Source organism: Odocoileus virginianus, chromosome 17 (genome assembly GCF_023699985.2).
Source record: "Odocoileus virginianus isolate 20LAN1187 ecotype Illinois chromosome 17, Ovbor_1.2, whole genome shotgun sequence".
NCBI classification, from domain to species: domain Eukaryota; kingdom Metazoa; phylum Chordata; class Mammalia; order Artiodactyla; family Cervidae; genus Odocoileus; species Odocoileus virginianus.
The window spans coordinates 30,502,108-30,530,085 of NC_069690.1; the positions used below are offsets into that span (position 1 = coordinate 30,502,108).

General features: G+C 46.1%; 1 protein-coding gene and 1 long non-coding RNA gene across 2 annotated transcripts in view; one reads left to right on the forward strand and one right to left on the reverse strand.

Annotated features, from left to right (window-relative positions):
• Positions 1 to 477: 477 nt before the first annotated feature.
• Positions 478 to 4,456, reverse strand: LOC139039080 (uncharacterized). The gene is made up of 2 exons (XR_011492243.1): positions 3,700 to 4,456; positions 478 to 1,822 (listed from the first exon to the last, which is right to left on the reverse strand). It is a non-coding gene; the product is annotated as an uncharacterized lncRNA (long non-coding RNA).
• The window catches only part of COX10 (cytochrome c oxidase assembly factor heme A:farnesyltransferase COX10), a 111,502-nt gene continuing 87,474 nt past the window's right edge, over positions 3,951 to 27,978 (forward strand). Inside the window, exons 1-4 of the mRNA XM_020878127.2 lie at positions 3,951 to 4,076; positions 8,785 to 8,918; positions 10,660 to 10,981; positions 26,962 to 27,086. Coding sequence (XP_020733786.2) covers positions 4,034 to 4,076; positions 8,785 to 8,918; positions 10,660 to 10,981; positions 26,962 to 27,086 — 624 coding nt within the window. The 5' untranslated portion in view covers positions 3,951 to 4,033. The remainder of the gene's footprint in view (positions 4,077 to 8,784; positions 8,919 to 10,659; positions 10,982 to 26,961; positions 27,087 to 27,978) is intronic.

The following is a 27,978-nucleotide window of genomic DNA, read 5'->3' on the forward strand; positions in this document are numbered from 1 at the left end:
TACAAATGTAGGGGGAAAGAAGGTCCATAGATGAGAACTAGTAACTAACTTTAGAAAAGATGTAATTGTTTATGTTTTCCTAGTAGCTTGCTAATTTTTTTTTTTCCTGAGAATAACCTTTCTGGGATCCTTCTTATTTACATTTTAGCGAATGTCCTTGTACCTTGTTATTTTCCAGTTTAACATCAACAGGTCACTTACCAGAACATGTGAGAACAATTTTTAAGAGTTCCTGGTAGCTAACAAAACCTACGTGTTTATGGATGCTCTTTATGCGTTAGGATTTTCCCAACCAGTAGTGCCTAACAGGATTTGTTCCCTGCGACACTTGGAACATCTTACTGTTTTCTTCACCAGGCTTCAAGATTCTGAGCAGGTGGAAACCCAGAAAGGAATGCTTTCTTGATGTGGACATTCTGACATCAGCAAAGGAACTGGGCACACATTCAACAGCCAAGAAACAAGACAGGAAGCCAGTTTGCACAAAATTGCCTCTTTTATTTGCATGTCATTTAAACCACTGTGGACTGACATCCTAGGGGAAACAGCCACCCTACTGAGTCTGTGCTACTTTTCTGAGACGTGATATGTGTCTCAGCCATCTGGAACAATCTGGGCTGTTTCTTCACATCATCTTCCTCACCAAGCTCTAGGGCAGGACCCTTGGCTCCCGGGTCCCACTCGTGACTGTATCATCTGGGATGCAATGAACAGGAAGCCCAGGAAGCGGCTTGAGCAGAACAGTCCACTTGCAGCCAAGTCTGCAGACACAAGCTCCAGTGATGCCCGAGCAATTTCATCCAGAACCTGGGCTCTCTCTTTTCCCACCCCACCTCCCTCAGCAGCTTGTTTCATCACTTCACAACTGCGAGGCTGCCTCAGTGCAGGGAATCTCACTTTCAGCCCTACTTCCTGGGGAGGAAAGGCTGGGGGAAGGCCCAGAGCCCCGCCCCATGCACGCCCAGCTTCAGCAGTAAAAGAGATTATTCCCAGCCACCCTGCCCAAGCGAGAGCTTTCTCTTTCTCTCTCTGGGACCAGAACTGGGTCACAGGGCCTCCCTGGCTGTCAGAAACTCAAGGCAAGTATGACTGAGATTTTCTGGCGGACTGGAGGGGAGGCACTCGTGACTCATCTCCTGGGCTGCCCTTACTGCTTCCCTGAAACTCAGAGTCTGCTGATTAAAGAGGTGGAAGGCCACAGCAGGGAACAGAGTTAACTCTAGTGCATTCCCCTGCTGCTGTTTCCTTTTCCTGCATTCCTGAACTTCTCTTTTCCACTTCTGATATCCTCAAGCTCCTGGATAGAATCAGCCCTGGGGTGGAGAGCTGGAAAAGGTCACAGCTGAGGGGTAATGTCTGACTCGAGTGACCTTGCACCAGGATCCCTACTGGTCACCTTGGAGGAATTAAGTGAAACGAGGAGCTGATCTAGGTTATTTGAACTTGGAGGAGGTGGATTTGTATAGACTTCCCAGGTGGCACAGCAGTGAAGAACCCGCCTGCCAATGCAGGAGACATGGGTTTTCCCTAGGAAGGGAAGATGCTCTGGAGAAGGAAATGGCAACCTACTCCAGAATCCTCGCCTGGGAAATCTCATGGACACAGGAGCCTGCATGGGGTCACAAGTCCGACACAACTTAGCGACTAAGTAGCAACAACCTGTACACCAGAACAGCTGTTCCTGGAACAGCGGAACAGCTGTTCACCTCAGAACGCACAGAGCTTCTCTGTCCTGGCTCCAAAACCTGATCCTGGGCCTGTGGTGCTATCATCGGGAGTCTGCAAACCAAAGTAGCAGGCTCGCCATGCCCACTGCTCTGCTCTGCCAAGAAGGGACAGTGATGCCTGAGGATGGAGGGGAGGGGCTCCCGGGCTCCTTCCTTCCTCCCACATGCGGCTTCAGGGAGCCTCCCTCCGCTGCTCCTTCACCCCATTAGCAGCGGCGGAAGCCACATGCAGCTTTCCTAACACCTGAAGTTCCTGCTTGGTCAGGTGGACATTGAGACCAGAGCACTGGTAGAGCAGCAATTCCTCTTGGTTTCTATACTGTGATAATCCGGAACTCCTTCCAGTCCCCCAGGCAGAGGCAGGAGCACTTCCGGAAGCTACTACCTGGGTGACACTTTAAGAGTTCTTTTTTCGCCCTTTCTATGACCTGGGTAACAACTCTGTATGTGTTCAACTCTACGTTAAATTATACTGGTACGATTTCCATCTCTGACCTGACTTGACTCAGGGGCATTACCGTGAAGCCACAGGCAAAGAAAAGGTCCTGAAATATCCTCGGTTCCCAACACTAGAGCTGCCTACTCTGGCAACAGTCAACTTTACTAAGCCTCCAGAGAGGGCAGGTGAAGCCACTGCTTACCATCACATTGAGGCCCTGAACACACACATAAACCCACATACCCACACCCCCCCCCCGCCCAGGATGCTCCCGAAGGACCTGAGCACCCACCTTTTCCCGGGGCCCCTTTCTAAGCAGGAGGCCTCCCTCAAACAAGAAGCAAACAAGGCCTGTCTTGTCACCACCTATTCTATTGGTGAGTTAGTATGTCTTCATTTCGCCATTTAGGAGTGGAATGGCTGAGTCATGTGACAGTCCCTTAACTTTCTGAAAACTTGCCAGACTGTTTTCAAAGACAGCTCCAACATTTTCCATTCCCATCCGTGGCATACTAGGCTTCCAGTTTCCCCACGCTCTCACTTCAGTGTCATCTCTTATCTGTATTTTTGACTGGAGCCACCTCGGAGCATGAAGTGATATCTAAAGGAGATTTTACATCATATTTCTCTTACTGCTAATGATGTACACCATCTTCTCATGCACTTACTGGCCACCTGTACATTTTCTTTGGAAAAACTTTATTAATATCCTTAGGCTTTGATATCTATTTTGCTTCTAGAAAGATAGCTCTGTGTCAACTAAGTGTATCCTGCATTTTAGGTTAGGATTTTGTCTACAGAAAGCTAGGTCTTTATCTATTGTAGTAAGTTTATCAAGGCTTTGAAAGAGTTACATCTACTCAGGTGACCCAACCGGCCACCTACAACCTTATCCATGAAGACAGAGAAGCCACCCTCCTAGAACCAAGTTACCTATTTCTCGCTCCTCTTTCAGAAACTGAATCTCTTTCCTTCAGGGCACTGTTACTTGCAGAAATCCAAAACCAAAAAGAGACGAAGCGAGAGCTGCTGACCACTGCCCTCCAAACCAGGGCACAGATGCTAATCTATTTCTTAGCCGTGGCAGGCTTCCGGCTGGCTACCTACTGCAGAGACAACATTTAATTCTCTCAACCATCTTAAAGAATATATACTATTAGGATCTGCGTCGTGCAGCGACAAAGCCGAGGTTCGGGAGACTTGGGCCATTTGCTTAACAGCCAGAAGGCCAGAAGGTGCAGCCTACAGAGGTCACTCCAGAGCCCGAAATCTTAAACTCCGCACGCACCTTTCTTATCCCGAGACGCTCAGACGATTCCTCGGGGTGGCTCGGGGCCCACGAGCCCGAGTTCATCGTTTCCCGCCTTAACGGCGACTATGGTAACGCTGTAACTGACGGCGCGGGAAGGTGCAGGCACCGTCCCCAGAAGCATTTCCTCCTGGCAGTCCAGAAGGACCAAAACTGCAAGCGGCCCGCGAGCAGCCCCCGGCCGGCCCAGCCCAGCCCAGCCCAGCCCAGCCCAGCACTAGTACCCTCTTCCCGCCAGGGATGCCGGCCTCGGGGCAGGAGGCGGGGGCTCGCCGTCGCCCGCAGCCTTTCCTCGGAAGCCTCTGTCACCCCCGGGTACCTCACGTCCCCGCGAAAGCACCTCAGACCCCGGCCCCTCTGCCCAGGTCGCTCCCATTTGCTCCGCGGTCTCCCTAACCCCAGCCGCAGCTCTCCGCTTCCGCCTCGTGCCCGCCGGAAGTGACGAACCGGACGCGTCGCTCTTCCCACGGGGGGGGCGGGGAAGGAAGATGGCGGCGCCCAGCAGCCGGTGAGGAGAGAGGACACGGGGCTCCCAGGGGGCGGCTGGATTCTTGCGAGATGGCCGCATCGCCGCATACTCTCTCCTCACGCCTCCTGACAGGTACTGCACCCCACCTCGGGCACGGATTAGGGGGAATTCTCTTCTCGTTGCCACGTGCTACACCGTGGTTCCGCCTGTCTGCAACCTTGGGAGCCCTTGGCGAGGTCGGCTGGGGCATCGGTGAGGGAAGTGACCTTCGGGGCGGCCTGAAGTGAAGGGGCCTCGGAGCTAGGGCCTAGTCTTGCATTGGGGTTCCGGTGGTCCGCACACCGCGTCCGTCTCCTCGCCCCCGGAGGTGGGTAGGGGACGCGATGTCTGGTGCTTCTTTCAGTTTTCAGAGGCTGGAGGCTCAGGACAGAGGAACCTGGGGGGTCCCCGAGCCTCTTGGCTTCTCAGGGCCTTAGGTTCTAGCGATGTGCAAGTTACTCGTACGTTGCACTTGTGAGGACCTGGCAAGTGCTTTGCTTCCCCGCCGCCCCCCGGCCCCCGCCCCGCGCCGCCCCAACCCGGAAGCCTTGTTCCAATATAAAGGGTCATGATGACAATAATAAAAACGGTGATCACCTCGGACTGCGGGCCATAACCATCCCTCGCCCCCCAGGCTTTTGTCTTTCTACCGTTAGCGTGGTCCCTGATATAATCCCACCAGGCCAAGGACCTGTCACGATTACATGTTTAATGTAGATGTGCTTTCTTGCCTTTTGGCTGGGTCTCAGCTCAAATGTTTCCTGTTAAGAGAGTCCTGAGCACACTATCTAGGTAGAACCCCCGCCCCTCTCTTATCACATCACCCCGTTCCTTCATCATGGTTAGAACAGCCTTTAATTGCTTACTTATAACCGATTTACTGTGTGTTTCTCCCAACTGCAAGATTGAATCTTGTAAAGGCTGGGACAGCTTCTCTCTGGTTCATCTCTGTGTCCCCAGTGCCTGAAACAATACCTGGTGTGCATTGTTGGTGCTGAGTAATTATTTATGAATGAATGAAATTTGTCCTGATGGAGACATTAAAGTGGAGGTTGGGCATTCTTTTGTCCCCAGTAGTTTAGGGTGATAACTGATGTGTGAGAAATGTGTCACTGGTTGTCCGTATTCAAGATGGACTCCCTTTGGAAATCCCAGAAACTTTTTTTATTGGCTGAGCCACGGGACTTATGGGGTCTTAGTTGCCCAACCAAGGATCAAACTGAGGCCCATGGCAGTAAAAGAATGGAGTCCTCAACACTGGAGCTTCAGGGATTCCCATCTGGCAATGTTGATCACAATTACTCTGAAATTCCTTTCTCTTCTTTTCTCCTAATATTGTTATTCTGTGTGTCTCTTTTGGCTGTGTGATCTCAGGGCATAGCAACTGTATTATCTGGAATTGAGTTTACTCGTCTATAAGTAAACTGTTCAGCTAGGTGCTCTCAAAGGTCTCTTCTGGTTCAAAGGTCGCGAGGAGGGTGAGAAGTGGGAGTGTGTATAGATGATGAAAACAAGATTGGCCAAGATTTGAGCATTGTTGAACTTGGGGGATCAGTAATGGGGGCTCATTGAATTCTTCTGCTGTTGCATATGATTGGAATTTTCTACGATGAAACATTTTATTTGAAAGGTCTGTGGTTCTTTTTGAACTTGTTACCTTCTCCCATCCCTCACTGTGAATGTTCGATTCTGACCCTAGACAGTCAGTCTCAGACCTTCTTCCATCCCTGACTGTGAGTGTTCGATTCTGACCTTAGATACTCATTCTCAGAGAGCTCATCCATTCTTAGTGCTGGAATTATCTCCTCTGTAGGGAGGTTTATTCCCAGCTTGCATTGCTCAAGATGGGGTGCTTTTCTGCTTTCATTTCTGTATTTTCAGCTTCCTATAGGATAGATCTACCTCACTACTCAGAATTTCCCAGTTTAGGAAGTGGGCTGCTTATGGTTCAAATGGCTTGTTGCTGGATCTGTCTTTTTGATGCTGGTGTGGGAGGAATTAATAGACAGCTTGGCTTCCTTGAAGCTATGAACCAAAAGATCACCAAAAGATCTGCTATTAAGTGGTCTGTGCAGCCTGCTATGATACACTTGGAAGATGTACTCTAAGCGCTTGGTATGGAAGCTGCATGGTGGGAAGTGGGCAGAAAGGTACACTGGGACTGTATCAGGTGTCTACATGCCCTCCTGGGTTTGGTCATGCCCGACTGTTCTTCCAAAGCTTAGCAGTGTTTTATAGCCGTTGAAAACTTTCAGAACCTTTCCGTCTCATATCCACGCACTTCATTTTTAAAGCCCTACAATCTTGACTCAGTGTTGATGGTGAATAGTGGATGTGATCGTTTGTGTCCAGATTTTTAATGCATTTGTTATAAGCCATGTATCTTCAAACCTATATTTCTTGGCACGCGGCCAAAATGTCTTTAAATTTCTGCACACTGATTGTTGTGACTAAATGAATTGTTTTCATCATATAAAAGTGCTGTTTCCAAGCTGGTTTGTTTTCCATAAAGTCTAATTTTTAATCCACATAATCTCGAGAGATATTTTCCAAGATGGTTCTTTTCCTCCCAGGAACATACATTTCTCATTGGACCAGTGGAACTCACAACTGGTTTTGAAATTGAGGCATAGAACGGTGAAACTTGGTGTCTTCTTGACATAATCTTTTAATATTGAAATCCTATTATCCCAAAGAACAATGTCAAAGCAAGAAAGGAAAAATACATACCATCAAAAAAAAGATAGACTATCAGAGGACTAAATTCAAAGGAAATTTCAATCAGTAGACTGATTTCAACACTACTGTTCTTTCCTATTCATGTATACAGATGTATACATGAATCCACGTATTCATGGATGTGGAAAATAAGCATGTCGTATTTACCTGAGTGCTGAGGATATGATTTCAGTGAAGAGGGGACTTATCTCCAGTCTAAGATAATTGCCGTGGTTACCATAGGGTGGTGATAGCTCTCCTTCCCCCTGTCCAGGTGAGCTATGTGGGCGACCCAGTCATCAGCCCTTATCTCATTCTTATATGGAAGACAGTCTGCTAGCTGTTGTAGCAGAGGTCAGGACAGAGTCCCCGCTTTCAATGAACTAAAAAAAAAAAAAGATGTAGAAACAGTCTGCATTAAGAAGTGCTACAAGAAAAAGTATAAAATGATAGAGTACTTGAAAGAAACTCTATTTGACAGGCAGAGTGGAAACAGGATGGTGCAAGCAAGGAGATGCATAGACAAAAATGAACAAACTGAAATCGTGGGGGCAGGGCAGTGAGTCACATGTACGTGTTTGGGCAAATGATGTGTATTCTGGGCTTCAGAAAGAAACCCTCTGGTTCTGTGGGACTGGGATTGGAGAGGAAAGAAGTTAACCAAAGTCAGGACGAGTGGTTTGTATCCCATAACTCTACAGTATCAAAGTGTGAGATGATAAGGGTCTGTATCTCTCAGCGGCAGGGAAAGAAGTGGACAGATTTGACCAGTGTTTCCGAGTTGACTGCAGCTGATGGTTATTAGGTGATGAAGGAAGAGTTCAAGGTGGTCTTGGAATCTCAAGTAGGCGATGGTTTTATCTGCAGTAGAGGGCAGAGTAGAGATAAGGGTGAGACTAAAGTGTTCTGAGAGACATATTACAAGCCATCCACGTAGAGATCCTCAGCAGATGGAAACAGGCATAGCAACTCTAGAAATGGCTTGAAGATTAAAAATTACCCTAGGGTTTCAGGAATGGAGAAGTGATGGGTGGCTGAGAACCAGGAGTCCTTAGGGTCATGGAAGTCACAGGAGAAAAGACTTAAAAGAAGGGATGGTGGGGGTGGGGGGTGGGGAGCTGTCTGTTCTGTGTTCCTGTTGGAGGCTTTCCCAGGATGGGGCTTTACACAGAAGCACTGGGTTTGTTGATGTTTGAGAGAAGGTTTAGAGATGAATGACTAAAAGCCACATTTAGATACACCGAAAATAGCTTCTTCCTAACTAGCTTGATAGAGTCATACTTTAGTGAGAGCAGTTTCCTCTGTCTTTTAGTTGACTTACCCAATATGGCCAAAATATTAATCTGAAATTTATCTTCTGGTTTACTCTTATTTCTTGGAGGAGGAAATGGCAACCTGCTCCAGTATTCTTGCCTGGAGAATCCCATGGACGGAGAGGACTGGTGGGTTACAGTCCACGGGGTCGCAAAGAGTCGGACATGGCTGAGCGACTTCACTCACTTTACTCACTCACTCTACTTATTGAGAAAAATTTGGCTTCTCATTTTATCCTCGTTAGAAAGTGACCAAGCTATTCTCTAAGAGATTGATGGTTTGGTCATTTCAATGTTTGATGTAATAAAAGCATAATTATCCTGAGGGCTTCCCTGCTGGCTCAGACAGTGAAGAATCTGCCTGCAATGCAGGAGAGCTAGGTTTAATCCCTGGGTCAGAAAGATTCCCTGGAGAAGAGAATGGCTACCCACTCCAGTATTCTTGCCTGGAGAATCCCTTGGACAGAGGAGCTTGGCAAGCTACAGTTCATGGGGTCGCAAAGAGTTGGACATGACTGAGTGACTCACACTTTCACTTTTAATGATCCTGAGATGAACAAGTTCCCTAACTGTGCTGGAGAATTATATTCGGACAGTGCGCAGGGCCAGTTGATAACCGTTCATTCATGAGTCTGGATCAGATCATTTCCGAGTTCTGACCCACCGCTCATGCACTGCCCACCGTGTTGCTGACTCTCCTTCTGGGCAGGTCCACACATCGCTTGGTGAGACGTAATGGCTGTTTAAATTTTTTCCTCTTTCTTTGACAGGCTGGGGAGGAGGATGCATCTGGTATCTAGAAAGAAGAGCCACGCGGCAGTCCCCTCGTAGGTTCCTGCATCTTCTCAGGAACGTCAGTCAGCAGCGGGTCACATTTCAACACTTTAACTTCCTCCGGCGCATGGTAGGTTCAGAAGACCATGTTCACTGGGCTCTCTGCCTTCACTTTCCCTGTACGAGGGGATTTCAGAAATTCCTGTTGTCAGAAGAGCTGCAACAAGTACTCTATGAAAAAGACTTTTATTTCCTGCCCTCTTAAGTTTTTCCACAACGTTAATCCCTTGTTTTGATTATGCTTAACTGAAACCAGAATAACTCTGGTGTCTTGAGTTTTAAAGTATGGTCTCAACCTTATTGATTAAGTCTGGAGAAAGATGGAAAGCTGCTGGCATGTTTTGAGTAGGCCACAGTTAGGAAAAGCTGAACTGTTATAATTCATCTTTTTATATTCTTTAAAGTTCTGTGAATACATCAGTAATACAGAAATAATTGCTTCAAGAGTAGGACCTCCCTGTTATCTTACATCAGCAGTGAGAGTCAAACATGCACTTCTGAACAGATTCAAACAAATTGAGTTCTTGTGATTTTCTGGCATTTTACAGTGGGCATTCATAATGTAGCTCAATCTGTTTGTAGACCTTGGACCAGGTTGACTTCATGTTGTCGTCAGCATGGTAACTTACATTTGCCACTTTCTCAGATCATAAAGTATTGTAGAATGAAGAAACCACAGCTAAAAACTCATAATTTCAGTGCATGAAAGAATAGCAAATTCATAATCTGAAGCCCTATTTGACATTTCTTTTATCTTTTTTTTAACCTTACAATGTCCATTTTAGCTTTTAAAATCTTTTAACTTAATAAAACTCATTTTGATGAGAGATTTTAATTTCCAATAATAATCAAGCTTGTAAAGTTGGGGATGGAGGATAATGGATATTTAGAAGACAAACTCAAATACATAGGATGCTTTTTTTTTTATGTAAACAGAACTCTGAATTCATTCCTGAGTTAGTAACTCCTTCCTCAGACAAGTGTATGTAATTTCAAGCCTTTGCAATGTAATTGGAAAAGGTCACTTAGCTAGTTATCAGGAAAGGGCTTTAGTCCTAGGAGCACCTGTAACTAACTAGTTTTCTATTCTTGGCTCTGTCAAGTTGTTTCCAAGCCTTGGTTTCCTCATTTGAAAATTAAGGCACAAGATACTAGTAACGATCTGTCTTCTTTCACAATTTTTGAGAAGACTGAATGAGATATGTCTCCTGTAAACTCTAACGGTGTATGTTGTTTAAAACTGTAGAGTGCCTCATGGATGTTAGCCACAGTTACTCCTTTTTGCTAGTAAGTGACAGAGGTTGTCTGAGTCTTCAGCCCAATTCTCTCCACACACCCACTGCCCTGATGGTCCTGAGCCCTGAGTTGTGGCCCCCTTGGAGCCTCTCTTTGCATTGCTCGCTGGGCAACAAGGAAAGTCAGCAGGTTGACTTGGGCTTTTGAGTCTAGAAAACGTTTGCACTGTATTTGGAATTTTAAACCTGCAACTTCTGAGTCTATGTTGGGGCAAATCCTGGGGGAGATGAATAAGAAATCAGTTTATCTTTCTTTCAGGGAACTTAAATCCCTAGGATTTTTTCTAAGTCATAGAATCTGAAAACCAGTTAATTGTCCTCTCCATATCTTAGTAGAGTGATCCCCACGTAACATACTCTAATAGGAGTTATTTCAGCAAGTATTTATAAAGGTGCAGGAAAATCTTTCTAAGTACTGTAGAAGTCGGACTGATGTAAAGTGTTACTGAACAACCACTTAAGAGCATTTTGGGTCGCAGTTTCATAAGTTATGTGTACTTTTTTTTTTTAATTCAGTATGTCACACAACTAAACAGAAGCCTCAAGCAGCAAATAAAGCCGAAGCCAGAACCAACAGAATCTCCTTTCCTTGAAAAAACTTCCTTGGATGAGGCCAAAGCCGAAATATGCGAGATGAGACCTCTTGTACCCCCCAGCCTGCCTCTGTCCAGAAAGCCAAGTGAAAAAGCGTTGATAGAACTAGAACCCGCCTCAGTAACTGAGGGCTCCATAGCTCTGGGGAGAGAGACGAAAGAGGAGAAGCAGTGGAAAGAGATGAAACTGCGTGCAGATGATCTGCCAGGAATCCTGGCCCGGCTGTCCAAAATCAAACTCACAGGTACTTGGGATTTCTTTTGGTCTCGTCAGTCTTACTTGAAATTCTTCTTTTAGTTAAACAAACTACTAATTTTATTACTGCCCCCAAAGGAATATTTTAAACTGCGGGTCCTCTTTTAGTATTTTTTCCTCTCTTCAACTTAATTGGGATTTGAAATCAAATTTTTGGAATTTTGTTTATGCAGAATTGTGAATAGTATTACCCTGAATATATTGTGGGCTTCCTTGGTGGCTCAGTGGTAGAGAATATGCCTGCCAGTGCAGGAAACCTGGGTTCGATCCCTGGATGCAGTGGATCCCCTGGAGAAGGGAATGGCAACCGGCTCCCAGCATTCTTGCCTGGAGAATTCCTGTGGACAGAGGAGCCTGGTGAGCTACAGTTCATGGGGTCGCAAGAAAGTCATACACAACTGAAAGACTAAACAACGACAAAACATTGTCCTAAAAAGAGTCTCTCTTTTACTTGCAGTTAAACAGAATATCTGTCCTGTTTGTTTCCTTGTGTTTTGTGTGTTTACACCTGCTGTCCTATAAAGACGCAGTAAGAGAATGCATCCCGATTCAGTTCTGAAACCAAGAAGGGCCGCATTGCTGGGCTTGATGGGCCGTGAACCCACAGGCGCTGGGACCCCCAGCTCACTGCTGTGGTTGCTTCTCATAGGGCCTCTGGGATTGTCCCACGTACCCAGGGATGTAGATTGCTTCTCTGCAAAGAGGTTTGGTACCTGATGTTTTTGCCAAAGCCTAGCAGACTGCACCAAATTTTATTGTATCTGCTTGGGTATTAACCCATGAGTCATAGCGTTTGGTTGTTACAGCCACCCTGGGAGTCTGGCCGAGCTTTATTGTCACCTCATCTCATAGTTCAGCCTCAAAATGGCTTATTCTGTGCTAATCCTGTTAGAAGGCATGTTCTGGCCCACCCTGCAGACTGAACACTTGGTCTCTCCTTTCCTTCTTGGGTAAGAATGGTGGTGGTTCAATCGCTCAGTCGTCTCTGACTCTGCGACCCCATGGACTACAGCCCACCAGCCTCCTCTGTCCATGGGAGTTCCCAGGCAGGAATACTGGAGTGGGTTGCCATTTCCCTTCTCCAGGGGATCTTCCTGATCCAGGGATCAAACCTGCGTCTCCTGCATTGCAGGTGATTCTTCATCACCAGAGCCACCAGACAAGCCCTTGGATGATAATAAGGTGAAGAATATAGGTGGGGAATGGGTGGATAATATAGTTAAACTACCTATTCTTCGAGGACAGAAAGTGGTCAGTAATGTTACTGAAGCAGAATTGGGAAAGGAACAGATGAGACAGAACATTTTCGGAGTAGAGAACATCAGGGAGAAAGTAGTGCTTGTTTGTTTTTCAAGAGAGTTGAGCCTGAAATTTAGGGTAGAAGGAGGTAAAGAGATGACTTCTTTCCTCAGCCACCAAGCTCACTTTAAGTCTTTTTGGGGGGATGACAAATAGACACAGGAATTTGATGAAGGAGCCGAGGAATCACAGTAAGACTTGCACAATGTAACTAACAGTGAGCTTGATCGCAGGTGCTGTCTCTGTGTCTCATGATGGCTGAGCAGTCATCACATTCCTGCAGAAGTTATCTTGTGTCACTTACACAAGCAGTGTGCGAATCATGTGTTGACATGTTAAGAATGACCCCAGATAGATCATAAGGATGTCACCCCCAAGATGAGACTGCTTTGTCTGCAGGTGTTGGAAGTGAGTTCCCCCAGCAGCAGGACCATCATTCTCTGTGTGCACTGCAGTATTTCCCTCCTGCCCGGCACATTACTTCTCTTATCACCCCACTTCTGTCAGTAATACCAGCATTCTTCACTTCCCCCAGATGGGAAACCCTGGAGTCAGGCTTAATTCTTTGCTCTCCATTGAGAGCATCATCTCTCGTCTTAGCTCCTCTGTTAGCCCTGCGAGGTTCCGCACCCCCTCTCCGCAGGCTGAGGTCCAGAACCCCTGAGGCATCTGGTCCTAACTACCCTCTCTGTCCCATCTTCCTGCCATACTGACTCTCCTTTTCTCATCTACTCATAACCCACTCAAGAGTACCTTCCCTTCACAGTGCCTCCTGCCTGGACTCTGCTCAAACTTAAAGGAACGTGGTAACCTGGAATGATTAAGCTCCTCCCCAGAGAAAGGCTTTTTCCCTTTCCCCTGTCCCCCATTTCCACCCCTGTCCTAGCAGCTGGGCAGGTCCCTCCTCCCCACTGTGCTCCGTCCTCCTGCCTCCTTGGGGACCAGTCTGCACCCATATCCAGTCAGATCCTTTCAAGGGTTTTCCCTTAGTCCTGCTCTGGCCTGCTCTTGGCAGTCAATAAAGAACATCAGCATTTCATCCATCATATGCATGAAAATATTTCTGTCATTTTTTGCTTTTCCTGTTTATGATGTTTACTTGGTGATGCTTTGTTCTGTTTTATTTTGCCCCATTGGAATTTTTAACTTTCATGTATTAAGCCTTACTAGTTTTTTTAATGCTTAGAAATATTTTCACCACCCTGAGGTTATAGAAGCCTTCACTTGTGTTTTTTTCAGGCACTTCTGCATTTTTACTATATTCTTTTAAGGTTCGGGGACCATGTCAAAGGTATTTCACTCTAAGGTGTAGGGGTGATTGAGAAACTGGTGATAGCACTGTTGATCGAGGCTTGCCTCTTTTTGTAAAAAAAAGTTTTATTGGAACATAGCCACAGCTGTTGGTTCTGTGCTCATGGCACACTACCTCCGCAGACTTGAGTCATTACCTCAGAAAAGTCATGACCTGGAAAGTGAGTGTAGTGACCTCTGGGCCAGAGTCCCTGCTCTCAAGTCATTGCTCTAACTAGTTTAGTGACCTTGAGCAAGTTCCATATGTCTGTGCCTCAGTTTACCCATCTGTAAAGTGGGATTAGTAATGATAACTTACTTCCTAGGGCTGTACTGAGTGTTAAATGGAATGACATCTGGAAACTGCATAGAATCGACCATGTTAAAACCTATACACTCATTTCTTAAATAAAAAATAAATTCATCACCCGGGTGATGTAACTTGCAGGCCCTTGAGTTTGCTGCTCTGTCCTTGGAGAACTTCCAGCCCTCTGCTTGGAAGACTGGATGGATGGTTGTGTTGAGACTTAAGAATGGCAATACTGAAGGGAGAAGAACCAGGTGTGAGGGGAGCGCAGCACTGGACACACAGAATTGGAGTTGCCCAGGGAGCGCTAGCCGTGAAGGATGGGACCCCCAGGCGGGAAGAGCCTGGGGTCTTCAGCACAGGGTTGACCTGAAGCCATGGTGGTGGGCAGGTCAGGTGTAAAGTGGCCAGAGCAGAAAGCCAAGGACAAGACTTTGGGGCCTGTTCGCTTTTAAGGACTGGGCAGAGTGTGTAATGGGGCCTGCAAGGGAATATGTGGTCAGAGGAAGGGAAACAGGAGAGGGCCTCATCACGGAAAGGGCCCATAAAGGAAGTGATCAACACTTAGATGCTAGAGGTCTCCTAAGAAGCCTGGCCATGGAGTTGTTTTATCTGGCAGTTAGGAAGTCAGCATTGACAGGCTGCTAAATCAGGAACTAATTATCTGTGTTTCTTCTTCTTAGAGTCTTAATTTTAAATGACGTCTTAAAGTTTGTTTTCATAATGCTTAGTTCTGTAAGGGTGTACGGGAAAGGGTGCCAGTTGGTTTAGGATCAATTTGGGGGGCCAGCGGGGAGCATCTTCCTTCCTTTCGTGTCAGCTGTTAAATTGCTTTTACTGTTCCGTACCTTTAGAGTGTTGTGAATCCAAGCAGGGCTTCATCCTTAGAACATGGTCTGAAATCTCCAGCCATGACTAAATTGCTCTTTTAGTGGCGGTTGTGCTGCATGTAGGGTGTGTGTTGACTCATCAGTCTGCTGAGAAGCATGCATGGCACATGGGTGTGTTCCCATGTGGTGCTTCCTGGACACCGTCCCCAGGGATCAAATCCTGGAGCCCGGGGACGGGACCCAGAGGTCTGCACCTTGGCACGGATGCAGATGATCACATGCAGGTGGTCCTGGGCCACCCTTCGGGAAAGCGAGGGAGGCGCCGCGCTGGCAGAGGGCCGGCCCAGACCCCTGTGGTCTGGTGGGCGTGGGGGCTCGCCGCCTCCTTCCCGTGAGAGCCTGAGCAACCCTGGCCGGGATTGGCATGGGGCAGCTGCGGGGGTGGGGTCTGGACCACACAGGAGAGGTGTGCAGGGGTGAGAGGCACATGTGGGTCGGGGAGCAGCCTCCCCTGCAGCCACAGATGGAAAAGTCCCGGCAGTAAATGTCTCTCGTATCATTTTATATATTCCCTGCCCCCCAGTTTCTGGATGAGCTAAGTGAATTCAAGTAATTTTCTTCTGCTTATTCCATTTAAAGAGGCAACACCTTTCGAGTGACCCCAACTCTCTTATTTGACCTCTTACCGCCCTGTTTATTTTATGACTTGAATTCATACATGTCTTGGAGTCAGCAGGATTTTTTTTTTTTTTTAAAGAAAATCCCTGATGTTTATCAATTGGTTTCTTTTGGACTCTTTACATCTTGGGCAATTCATTTATAGCTCATGATAGCCAAGGCAGAAATACCTGGGAGGCAGGGATCACTTTGCTAGAACCTGTCTTTCTTCCTTTGCCTCGCTGTAACACACCGAGGATAATAAGCTGTAGACTAAGGAAGAACCACGTGGTGACCGTGTGTCCTATTCATTTGTAGGACAGCAGAGTGGCAGCAGGATGGGGCTTTTGCATTTATACCAGGATCTGGGCCAAAGTCTGCAGAAGCTAATGCCGTTTAAAGATTTGTTTTTTTCCTATGAAAGGAAGTAAGACTGAGTTTATAAAGAAGTTATAGTGTGTCTCCCTTGAGTTTCTCTTGCCAGCTGAGCTATTTACAATATGTTTTTGGAGTTTGTTGCAGGGACCACACTGGGGTGAAGAAATTTTATTTGGATTAGGATCATAAGACACTTTGGTGACTCAACCAAGTTAACACTTAATATGGGTCAATAAAAAGCAGAAATTTTTTCCTGAATAATGTCTGTGCTGAAAAGCTGCAGCACGTTTTTTTCTGAAACCAGAACATTAAAATAGTTTGTTTATTGAAGCCAATAGATTAGGCTGTTGACAGAACTGATGTGAACTGTAGCCTGCCAGTTTTTGGACTTCTTTCTCCAGAACCTGGAATGCTGCTTTTTATTAAAAGGAAAAAAAAAAAACCCCAAGAATAGAAGATGCAGTTTTATTTTAGGTTGCTTATGGTTTTTAAAGGTCAATGTACTGTAATTATCAGCTCTCAGATACCACATAAAGGATTTTTCATATTTTCCTAAAATTATTGTATTATGGTTTCTTAAATTTTAATACATATTTTTAAATAATTACCTTAATATTTGTATACTTGATAAATGTTAAGGCAGTATTTTCATTACTGAGCTTTACTTTTAGAACAAATAGAAAATACAGAGAAGCCAAAATGGGAAGGATGGGACTCTCCTTATAATTCTAAATATAATCATCCAAGTGATACCTGTTTTGATGATTTTGGTGTATTCTAGAATGTTTTCCTGGGGCTTCCCTGGTGGCTCAGGAGACCTGGGTTTGACCCCTGGGTTGGAAAGGTCTCCTGGAGAAGGGAATGGCTACCCACTCCAGTATTCTTGCATGGAGAATCAATCCCATGGACAGAGGAACCTGGCGGGCTACATGGGTTTCGCAAAGAGTCGGATACAACTGAACGACTAACAGGCACACACAGAATGTTTTTCTATACATGCCATTCAAATACTTTTGCTTTTTAAACGAAAATAAGATCATAATGTGAATGTTTTCTACAGTTAAAAAAAATCCTAATTCTGTGAATATCTTTTTGTGCCACTGTTTTTGGTGGCCTTTCCTTTTAATAAGTGGTGTTTTGTGAAGATACCGAAGTGCACGAGAACACCCCTCCCTGTGTGACGTGGCATCCCTGGGTGCCTCTTTTGCGTTTTCAGCTCGAGGATGGAGACTGTCAGTCTGTTACTGGTAAAACATTCTTGTGGCCTGAAGGAGATGCAGGGGGAGCTACCAGCAAGGGAACTTCTGCTCTAAAGCGGTTTTTCCAGTGTGGTTTTGAAACCACCGTGCCAGCGCCCTGCTTCCCAAGTCTGGTTTCTCTCATGGCCTGCCTCCACTCTCAGCACACAGGGTGTCTGTGCTCAGCGTTTTCTCCAGCACCCCTGCCAGGCATACCCGCTGTGGGGGGCCGTGTGGGTGGGGGCCTGCCCGTCGGGTTGAGGTCCTCTGGGTCATCTCTGCCTCGTCTCGGTGAGAACGTCATCAAGGAAGGCTCTGCATCCTCTCTGTTCCGGCCCCTTCTCTCTCCTTTCCAGGAGGCGCAGCTGCCCCAGCACAGTCCTTCTGTTGGATAAAGTGGGTCCAGGTCACCGCGGTTCATCCTGGCCTCTGCTCTTCACTCCTCACCCTCCACAGCAGCAGAAAGACAGCGTCCCCTCAGATAGCCTTTATTCCCCTCCCAGGCAGCATTAGTGATAAAGGACCCATCTATCAATGCAGGAGGCATAAGAGACTCAGGTTCAGTCCCTGGGTCGGGAAGATCCCCTGGCAAAGAGCACGGCAACCCACTCCAGTGTCCTTGCCTGGAGGATCCCATGGACAGAGGAGCCTGCTGGCCTACAGTCCATAGGGTCACAAAGAGTCAGACACAACTGAAGCAACTCAGCACACACACACATCCATTTTCTCACCCCTTGGTCATTTTCTGCTATTCAAAGTGAAAGGCACAAGTCATCCCTCAGCATCTGTCTTCAGTTTCATCTCATCTGCACTGTATTTAACAAACATTTCTTGAGGGTTTTAGTATCCACTCTTTACCCAATTTATTGCTGATGTAGGGTTTTTCTCTAATTTTCATTTTTATTTCATCATTTCAGTTGGTTTCTGGTGGGAGTGGGCCATGTAGATGCTTCAGCCAGTGTTCCAAGTTAGATGAAAACTATTTTTATCTGGGCTATTCTGTTTTCTGATGATGTCATTGCTTTAAATGCAGTTTGAGATTGATTCTTTCCCAGCTGAGCTACCAGAGAAAGAGCCCAAGATTAATTGGATTGATTTTAAGTATAAGATGGGTGGTAGATGCTAGAGGAATGTAGGGCTAAATTTCATGAGGATGATAATCATTCTCAAAAATGCATTGACAACTTTTATGAAGAGAGGGAGAAAAAGCTATGAGTTGAGAATGGGCTCAGCTGCGTGTAATTGAAAACTTGAAGAAGAGTGACTTAAGCCGATGAAGGGTTTATATACTCTCTTGTATCAAGGAGTCTGAGATTAGGAGTTGAGAGCTAGTGCTCAGGGATTTTGTTAACATAGTTGGCCCCTGCCCTTTGCTCTGTTATCATTAGCTTTTGTCCTCAGGACCACAAGGTGGCTGCCACTCCCCCATAATCATGTTGTATTCCAGGCAGAAAGAATGAAGAAAGGGGATGATGTGGAACGGCAGAAACCTCCTTAACAAGACTTGGCCTTTTTAGGGAATTCGCTGGTGGTCCAATGGCTAGGATTCTGTGCTTTCACTGCCAAGGGTGCGGGTTCAATCCCTGTTCCAGGAATTAAGATGGAGCAGGCCAGGGCAGGCTTGTTACTTAGGAGGGGAAGGTTCTGATAGGAATATCTCCTTACATGTCCCTGCCCAGGGCTGTACAGTAAGCACGGTTTCCCAGCTAAAAGGGATGGGGTAAAAAATCCCTCTATCATTCATAAAAAACCAGAGCATCTAGGTTCAGCCTGGCCAAAGCTGTCTGTAGCCAGCTTCCCTATGTCCTCACAGCGCCACCAGGCCATCTTTTTATGCAGCACATCCCCTCCCAGGAAGAGGATGTGGGCTGCCCGGCTTTCCACCCCCAGTTTTCCAAAGACAGTAGAACCGCACCTCTAGATCTGCTGTGGGACCACACCACACATGCGCTTCCCGTGCAGCGTGTTTAAATAAAGCTGCTTGCCGCCTGGACATAGACTTTCCCAGGGGTGGTTGTGGGTGTGCGCCTGTCTGTCAGCAGTCTTCCCCTGCCGTCTTGATCATCAGGTACATGTTTGAGACTCCTCCTGTGTACTGGGGAATTGTCTGCACTGGACTGTGCCATGGAGGAAGACCAGCTGGCCCAACACTACACTGAGTAGTTCAGGTTGATGGCGAAACTTCACCAGAACAAAGAAGCGAGCCAGGCGGCCCCTCTTTCCCTCTTTTGTTACACTTAGAAGTCACTGAGGGCCTGGCATCCTCTTAAGGCGTCTTCTTTGCCCCAGATTCCATTATCAGCCTGGAGAACTCCACTCCTTTCAGTGGTTCTGAGTCGCCACGTGTGGTCCGAGCTTCTTGGAGTGCTTGTTAAAATGCAGATTCCTGTGCCTCGTCTCCATAAACTCTTTCACCCTAGGTCTGGGACGGGGGCCTAGGAATCTGTATTTTAGCGAAGGGCCCTGGTTGGCATGGTCCCCAGAACCTACTCTGAGAAACTGTTATCCAGAGAACTCACTCAACACCCTCTCCACCACCTCGGCTTCATTTTCGGCAAACCACCCTGCTCCCCATTTCAAACAATAGTAGAGATTTGGTTTTCATCAAGTGGGAGCTCTTGGTTTATCTGGATTCTCATAGGTCATTGCCTTTTCTCGTCTCTGCCTGTCTCTTCTCCCTGCCCCTCCTCCCGCCAGCAGCCAGCCGCATCACTGTGGACCCGGGGAGTTCTCTTAGGTTCTGCACCCATATGCAGGCCTCCCCCCTCCCTGGCGGCTGTGTTAGCTGCATCTCTGGAGGGGACCTGACGATGGCTCCCCAGCCCTGCAGATGCCTGATTATCATTCTGGGATGTCCTCTAGGGCTTAGTTTCTAGTTCAAAGTGAAATATGGTAGCATATTCTCACTTATTAAGGTTAAGGAATAAGAAATTTACAGAAGTGAATTTAAAAGAATGCTGCCAGGTTATCTCTTTAAGTGCTAAAGTTTTCACATAGTAGCATTATTTTTTTTATATCTTAAGCAGGGGATGGTAAATTAGGAGGTTAAGAATGAAAAGAGGAGTGCTAACATAGCAGTGTTTTGTTAAAACACAAGGCATGTTTTTTTATCTGTATTCACATGGGTGGTGCTCTTTTCAGAGGAGGTGTGCAGGCTGTCTGGTGCTCCCTCACCCCGTGGCCCTGTGTCACTGTTTCTTCTGCCTCTAGCACTCACACCTAACCCTCCTCCCCATTCCCAGGCCAGCTTCTCCTCATCCTTCATCTTCACCTTTGACCTCAGTTTGAGCAGGTGTCTAGATCGGGAGCCTTATCTGTCACAGCGTCCGTGAATTCACCCTCGACATGCTTTTGCACTGTGTTGTTGTGCCTGTTGGCTTGTCTGAATCTCCACCAGCCTGTGGGCACCACGAGGCAGGGACCACATCCATCTCCTTGGCTTGTTTCATTCCCAGGGCCTCACTCCTGCCATGTACATAATAGATGCTCAAAAAATAGAAGCTTATGGGGAGAAAAAGCTGTAATGAACTCTCTTGCGAAAATTTGTAGAATTTAAAACAGCTTAGCTTTTTAAGTACATATTATCATTTTCCTGTGATGTAATAATTGAGTATTTTGTTGTTCAGTCGCTAAGTTGTATCCAACTCTGCGCAACCCCGTGGACCATGGCATGCCAGGCTCCTCTGTCCTCCACCATCTCCCCGAGTTAGCTCAAATTCATGTCCACTGAGTTGGTGATGCCATTCAAACATCTCATCCTCTCGTCTCCCCCTTCTCCTCCTGCCCTCAATCTTTCCCAGCATCAGGGTCTTTTCCAATGAGTCGGCTCTTCGCTTCAGGTGGCCAAAGTATTGGAGCTTCGGCTTCAGCATCAGTCCTTCCAATGAATATTTAGTGGCAGCTGTAAAGTATTGTACCTGCAACAGGTGACCTTGGGCCACTGTGTTTCATATTTCTGTCTGCTTTTCACGTCACCTTCACCTGTTGTCATTGATATGAAACTGAGAAAAATCTTCATTATTTTAGTAAAAACTGCTCCACTAACTGTTTCTTCTTGCCAAACTGATTTTTCAAAAGGACTGTTTTTACTTTTTAAAAGTTTAGTAAGCATCAGTTTTGTGGAAACTTTTTTTTAGTTAATTACAAAGATCATGAAGTGTTGGTTATTGAATATACTGAGAAGAAATGTTTTTTTGTTGAAAAGGAAAACTAAAAATAGGATGACAAAGTAGAAAACTTCGATGGTTCAAGGAAAAACTGTGATTGAAAGAACAATCTTAGGTTCTCACTCAGTGTTGCCTAATTAACTTGGATGCAAACAGCTTTTCTGGATGTGTTTTTTTATACAGACCTGATAGCTATTTCATTTCCTTCTTCTGAATGCCGTGGATGTAAACCAAGTGCTCCCTGGCAAATTTCCTAGGGACTGAACTTAGTGCTTCATTTTGCTAATAGTGATGCTCGGTAAATTTGAAGTTAGGAGTTTCAGTGTGGTCCTGGATTTTTAAGACCACCTCTGGTCACTGAGTATGAAAAAAATAAAGAGGAAAACTGGAAGGCCCTGCAAGTTCCTAGTTTTGCAGCTGTGTTATTAAAAATCTCCATTAGAGGTCTTTATCTTTTAATCCGACGTGGTCACGGTTTGTAGTCAGTTACTCTCTGATTGATTATGTTTAATGTAGCTTAGGAAAAAAGTACCCTGTCTCTCATCAATTGACTTTTCATCTGAACGGAACAATAAGCATAAGAATTACCACCTTCCTCCATACGTCTGTGGGTAACAGAATTGTCAGAAGGTTCACGGAACGCAGCCAAGCCGTGAAGCCTACGAGACTCACTTAAATTAGAAATTGAGTCATTTGAAGCTTATGGTGTTAACAGAAATGAAAAGAGAGGAAGAAGTCATAAGTACAGCTATCAAGTAAAAAATACATGTTCGTTTGAAAATCAGAAAAGACCTAACTCCCGCCTTTTAATTAAGTTGTATAGTTTTGAACTTTGAGATCCGTTAACGAAAACATTCCATTGCTTGGAGCCACCGGTGAACAAAGCCACACACAAATTCATTAACTGTCTGTTCTCTGGCTGCTTTGTATATAAAAGAGATCTGAAGAGAATACACCTCAGGTCTGTAGGATTTGGGTTATAATATTGCATAGTCCCTGCTCTCAAGGATAATGAGATATAATAGATCACAAGGATAATTTGAAATCTATAGAGAATCTCAAGCTCTCATTTAGTCAGCGGTTTCCATCTTTCAAGCAAATCTTTTATCAGAGTTGATAATTATCTGAATTGATTTATTGGAGTTTTGTTTTTCACTCTTAATTCTTTTAGGGGCCAGAGCTGAAAAATAGCGAGGCAGTGAAAGAGAGAGATGAAGCAGAATGTAGATGACCAGTTTTTTAATATCATCTTTATAGTTATTTTTAATGGATGATCTCAGAAAAGAGATAACGTTCTTTTTAATGGATGATCTCATCTCAGAAGGTGCATGAGCACCTTCATTATGCTTGTGCTCAGAGACCAGCAGTTCTCAAAGTATTGAGCCTTTATCAAAAAAAAAAAAAAAAAAAGAAAAATCATTCTTGATTAAGCCACTGCTTCAAGAAACCCTCTTGCGTACTGGAAAAGGGAAAACCTTTCAGCGGTTGCTTGCTGCTCTGGAAGCAGACCGTGAGCTAGCGCTGGGGCGCCAGGACCCGCAGAGCCGCCATCTGCAGGGACAGAGCCCCCTAGGTGCAGAAGCAGGGGCATGTGCCCAGTGGGTGGGGTGAGGGGAACTTCTCCCCTCAGTGTGGGCTCCCTGCTCGGGGACTTGTGGCCATTCCCCTTAGGATCTCTGCTGCAGGAGCATCGTGGCTCATGTGCAAGGATGTCCTGAAAGCGCAGCTGGCCTGCTGGTGGTGATGTGATCAGCTGGGTGGTGTGTGTGTGTGTTTGCTCAGGTGGCTCAGTGGTAAAGAACCCGCCTGCCAGTGCAGGAGAAGCAGGTTTGATCCCTGGCTCGGGAAGATCTCCTGGAGAAGAGAATAGCAACCCACTCCAGGATTGCCTAGAGAATCCCATGGACAGAGAGCCTGGCAGGCTACAGTCTATAGGGTCACAAAGTGTTGGACACGACTGACCAGCTGAGCACAGCTGGTCTTCCCTTCCTTCAGTGGAATTTTATTCTGAACATGTCTTTCTTTGTAGGACTTGTTACAGTATAACCAGTATAGCAGAGAGCCATATATAATGTGTAACTCACATGACCCTTGGTCAAGCCAAGGGTTGAGTTCACCGCCCTTGGCTGGCTCCAGGATCTCCACATATAAAATCGGACATGCTACCCACCAGTGCTTGCCTTGCTGCTTATTTTAGAGCAGGCCTCTCCAAAGTTTGTTAGTCGTGTATTTTATCAGTAAAAAAATTTTAAGTGCATGTGCATATATTTATAAAGTATTTATGCTATTGTATATAAATGCCATATGTAACAAGAATGTATAGTTACTTGTAAATAAAATTCATGTGCTCTCACCCCAATGTATTATATTCATTTTATGATGTGCAAAATATGTGTTTTAGAAGAAAGAGTTAAAAAGTGAACTATAAATGAAAGTTCTCATGTTTTCTTCCCATAACCCTGAAGTATCCACACCCTGCTTTAAAGTGCAGTGTTTCTGGGGTTTAAATAAATGTAAAAGCACTTTGGCATTGCAGAGTGTTTCCCAAATGTATGTTTTGTTTTTGTCATCATCATAGTTAGTCCACAGTTATTAAGGAATGAGCTGTGGTCCCTCCCCTGGATGTTATAAAACTGGGGCACGTGGAGCTTGTGTGAAGTGTTCTGTTGCTTGTCGAAGTTCCTTAAGGCACTGCTTTGAAACACCAAGTCTAAGCTTGGTGGCTGGAAAAATAGATCGTCTCGAACCACATTTTACCGGTTACCAAGAGCACCACTTTTTAGGCCCTGAGGATTTGCCAGGCACTGGCCTGAGTGCTCTTGTTATGGTAGAAACTAGTGCGTCTCTGAAAGGTGTCACTCGGTGTGGACAGGAGCGTGGAGGTCCCATGCAGCTGGTCCCTGTGGATGCTGTGCCAGAGAGACAGGGGCTGGGGGTGGTGGCATGTGCATGACTGAAGGTTGTGCAGTGTTGCTCCAGAGATAGGAGTTATACCCAGAGCTAGGTATTTCAAGGGAGTTGTCTTGACTTGGTCTGCAACAGAGGGACAGAGAGACTGAGACCCGTCCCACGGGAGGCTTCCCCTGGTGAAGCTTCCGTCCCTCCATCAGGACAGACGTTAGGCTAGCTGACCCCGAGTTCCCTTTGACCTTTTGCGGTCCTTTTGTTCTCTGAGTTCCTGAGTTGTTTGGCTCCTTTTGTTTAGCTGTAATCTCTTCGGTTTATTCCCTGTTGAAGGCCTGTGCCTGCAGCTGATTTGCCCTACCTCCATCTGCACCGTTAGGCCCTTGTCCCTTCCCTGGGGCCCTGCAGGCCTCTCTGTGGTCCCTGAGCCATCTTCCCTCCACTCCAGCCCATCCTGTGTGTCCTCAAGTCTGTCTTCCTCAAATGCCAGCCTCCTTACAGTATTATTAGTTTTCTCTTACTGCAGAACAGGTGAGCCCAAGCTCTGCAGGTTAATACAGCACAAAGCGATTATTTCATAGTTTCTGAAGGTCAGAAGTCCAGGCACGGCCTGGCCGGTTCCTGCTCAGGGCGCCTCCAGGCTGAAGTCACTGCGTGGGTCAGGGCCTTGCTTCTCACGTGGGGCGCCGGGCCACTTCTGGGCCCGCGGTTGTTGGCAGAGTCCGTCTCTGTGAGTCTCTGGGCCTGAGGTCCCTGGACTGCTCTGCTCCTGGGGGCCGCCTGGGCTTCTCAGGCTGCCCACTTCAAGGAGGTTTGCTTTCTTCTGGGCCAGCCAGGGCGTGCCTGCTTGTGACTGTGTGAAGTTAAAAAAATATTTTTTTTAATTATAGAGAACACAAGAGCTTCTCCCAGAGGAGGCAGGCATAACAGAGACCATATCTGGCGGCTCCTCGTCAGTGATGCTGGCCAGTGGGAGGAGGCGGTGTCGGTTCTGAACAGAGTAGAGGGCAGGGCTGCAGCTGTGCTGGGTGTCTGGGCTGCCCTCTCACCCCGCATCTCCCCAGGTGCCTGCAGAGTCTGTGGGGTAGACTCCCATCCACGAGCGGGGTTGCTCGGGGGGAGTTCATCGGAGTGGGGGTGTCCCTCTTCCTTGGGTCTCCAGAGTACCCCCTTGGGACTACAGAACAGCACTCCTGGGTCTCTACTGGACGGGTCAAGCTTCATCGGCCACATTGATTTTCTGTTTATTTGTGAAGGGACAGAATACGAGATTACCAAATAAAATATAATTTCCAGTGTTATTAATGAAAGACTATATTACATTCACTTTTAATGAGATCCTGGTGTTGCAAAATGATTCCATGTAATGAATCCTCTGGAAATCAATGAAAAGTTTAATTACCGTCATGGCAGTGCTGTGCGAGAATATTGCTTCGGTCAGTTTTACAATTTATCAATTTTCTTTCCCTTTCTCTTTCTTTAATTGCTTTGATGAAGTGAAAATACATTCTTTGTTAGCTTTTGATCTTTTTTGGAAATGTGTTACAAAATTCAGATTTCTTCCTCTCTAGTAATAATGGCCCCTGTCATTTTTTTATCTATGTTGCTATTTACAATTTGTATATTTTTAAATGAGGCAGTATTTCCATTTTGTAGATTTAATCATTGTTAAGTCTTACTAAAGCATTGTCCTTTTTTCTCTGTCAGTTTTTTTGCAAACTACTTGCTATCTCTTCTCAGCTCAAGAGTTGACCCATTAGTCAAAAATTCGATGTTCTGTGTTTATTGCTCATCACCCAGTCGAGCTCTGGGGGCAGATAAAAACAAAAACCATTGGTTTTGTGCAACTACATACCCTTTTTGATTTCAAAAAAAGAGAATTTTCTTCTTAAAGTATTTTTAGTTTGACATTTCACTGATTATAGTACTGTCTTTTCCACCATGATGGTAATTGATTTTTTAAACCTGTTTATAAAGCAGAATGCAGAATGTCAACCTGGATTTTTGGAAAGATCTAAGGTCATTTTTCTATATTGGTAACTCTGGATTTTGCTGACGGTATACTGAGAAAGTCATCCCCTCTGTGTGTCTGGTTCCCCATGGCGCTGCCCTCGTTCCCCGTGGGTTGATAGTCAGCCTCTCAGATGGTCCCTCTGTGTTGTAAGTCAGGGTGCCCACTGCTCCTGGTTAAACAGCCAGTGATAGAGGACTTCTCGACCAGATGAGTGCAGACTCCTCAACTTGCCATTCTGCAGTCTGACAGCCACCACCCTGCCTCCTCAGCCCCCAGTAAATTCTCCTCCTTGCCTGGCGCAGTGGGATCCCCGAAAGAGGCAGCAAGCTAGAGTCAGGGCGCCTGCCTCCGTGGAGCTTATATTCCAGGCTGAAGCCAGAGAGTGACAAGCGCCAGAAAGGAAGCCCAAGGATGCTGTCAGCCTAGAGGGCTTCCTGCTCATGAGAGATGGGGCAGTTCTCCCTAAGCCATGATCTCTAAGACAGGACCTGGAAGATGAGGAGGATCCAGCCATGGGAAGAGGCAGAGGGAATAAAAAGTACAAGGACCTCGAGGCAGAATAGAGCCTAACCTGCTCAGCACAAGGCTTCACGTCCAGCACGGTACTGATTGTGGACTAGGTTCGCAGTGAGTGTTTGTTGAATGAATAAGTGACTGACTGGATCTGAAACACCCGTCTTAGTTTTTACTCTTGAGTGTAATGGCATTTTTCTATAATAGAATTTTTATAATCGGAGTGATGTTCTGTAAAGCTTAATTTTCCAATGAAAGGTCAGCCTGCAGGCCGCGCTGTTGCCGTGGGGATTGGTCGGCCTGGAGGTGGGCTTGCGAGGCCGGGACCCCCCCACTGCCTGGTGACAGCCCCTGCTGTGTTTCTGTCTTGCAGCCCTGGTCGTCAGCACCACCTCAGCTGGCTTCGCCCTGGCTCCAGTGCCTTTTGACTGGTCCTGCTTCCTGCTTACGTTTGTTGGAACAGGCCTGGCTTCCTGCGCTGCCAACTCCATCAATCAGGTCAGTGCAGCACCTTTCAGCCGGCTCAGGCTATTGTCGCTTCTCCTGAGATTGTCATATTGTGGCATTTAAAAAGAAAAAGAACCCTCCCAAATCACACCCATAGCTGGGAAGGTCCTGTGAGCCTGGAACACTGTGTGTCCTGCAAGGTCTGGGGCCCAGAACCAATCTGTCTTTTTCTTTTCGGGTGAAAGGTTTTCAGGTATATTCAGAATCGAGAGCAATAGAGTATCTTTCTCAAATGACCAGGGTTTGGTGTTGCAAAGTGTTTTAGAGGGACTTCCCTGACAGTCCAGTGGTTAGGACTCTGTGCTTCCAATTCACAGGGTGCAGGTTCGATCCCTGGTTGGGAAACTAAGATCCTGCTTGCCACATGGCACAGCCCAAAGAATAAACTAATTAATTCAATTCAATTAAAATACTTTATTTTTTAAAAATCGCTTTAGAGCTGTCAGACTCTCCTCTTTCCCACTTCAGGCACATTCCCCTAAGCTTACATTATGATGTGTTGTTCTTACTTTGGTTTGACTCGTTTGCATTTTAAAACCTCCACTATGCAAAACAGTGTATTTTAAACAAGCACATCCACCTTTAAAAAAAAATTCTTTAATTCTGTCCTCTGTAAACTTGGCCTGTGGAATCAGAATATAATATATCAAAAAATTAATTAGCACATTATTGTTAATGCTTCTTCCCCTCCCTATTATTTTAAATGTCAAAATAATTCTCTAAAATGCCTGCCCCGCCCCCTCCCCAGCCTGGTCACTGCAGTGTGTGCCCCAGCCTTGGGGCTTTCTCATAAGATATTGTGGTGGAAACGTCTTGGCTAAAACGTAAAGAAAGTCATTCTCCTCACCAGAACACCCAAGAGGAATTGGCACGGTTTTAAAAC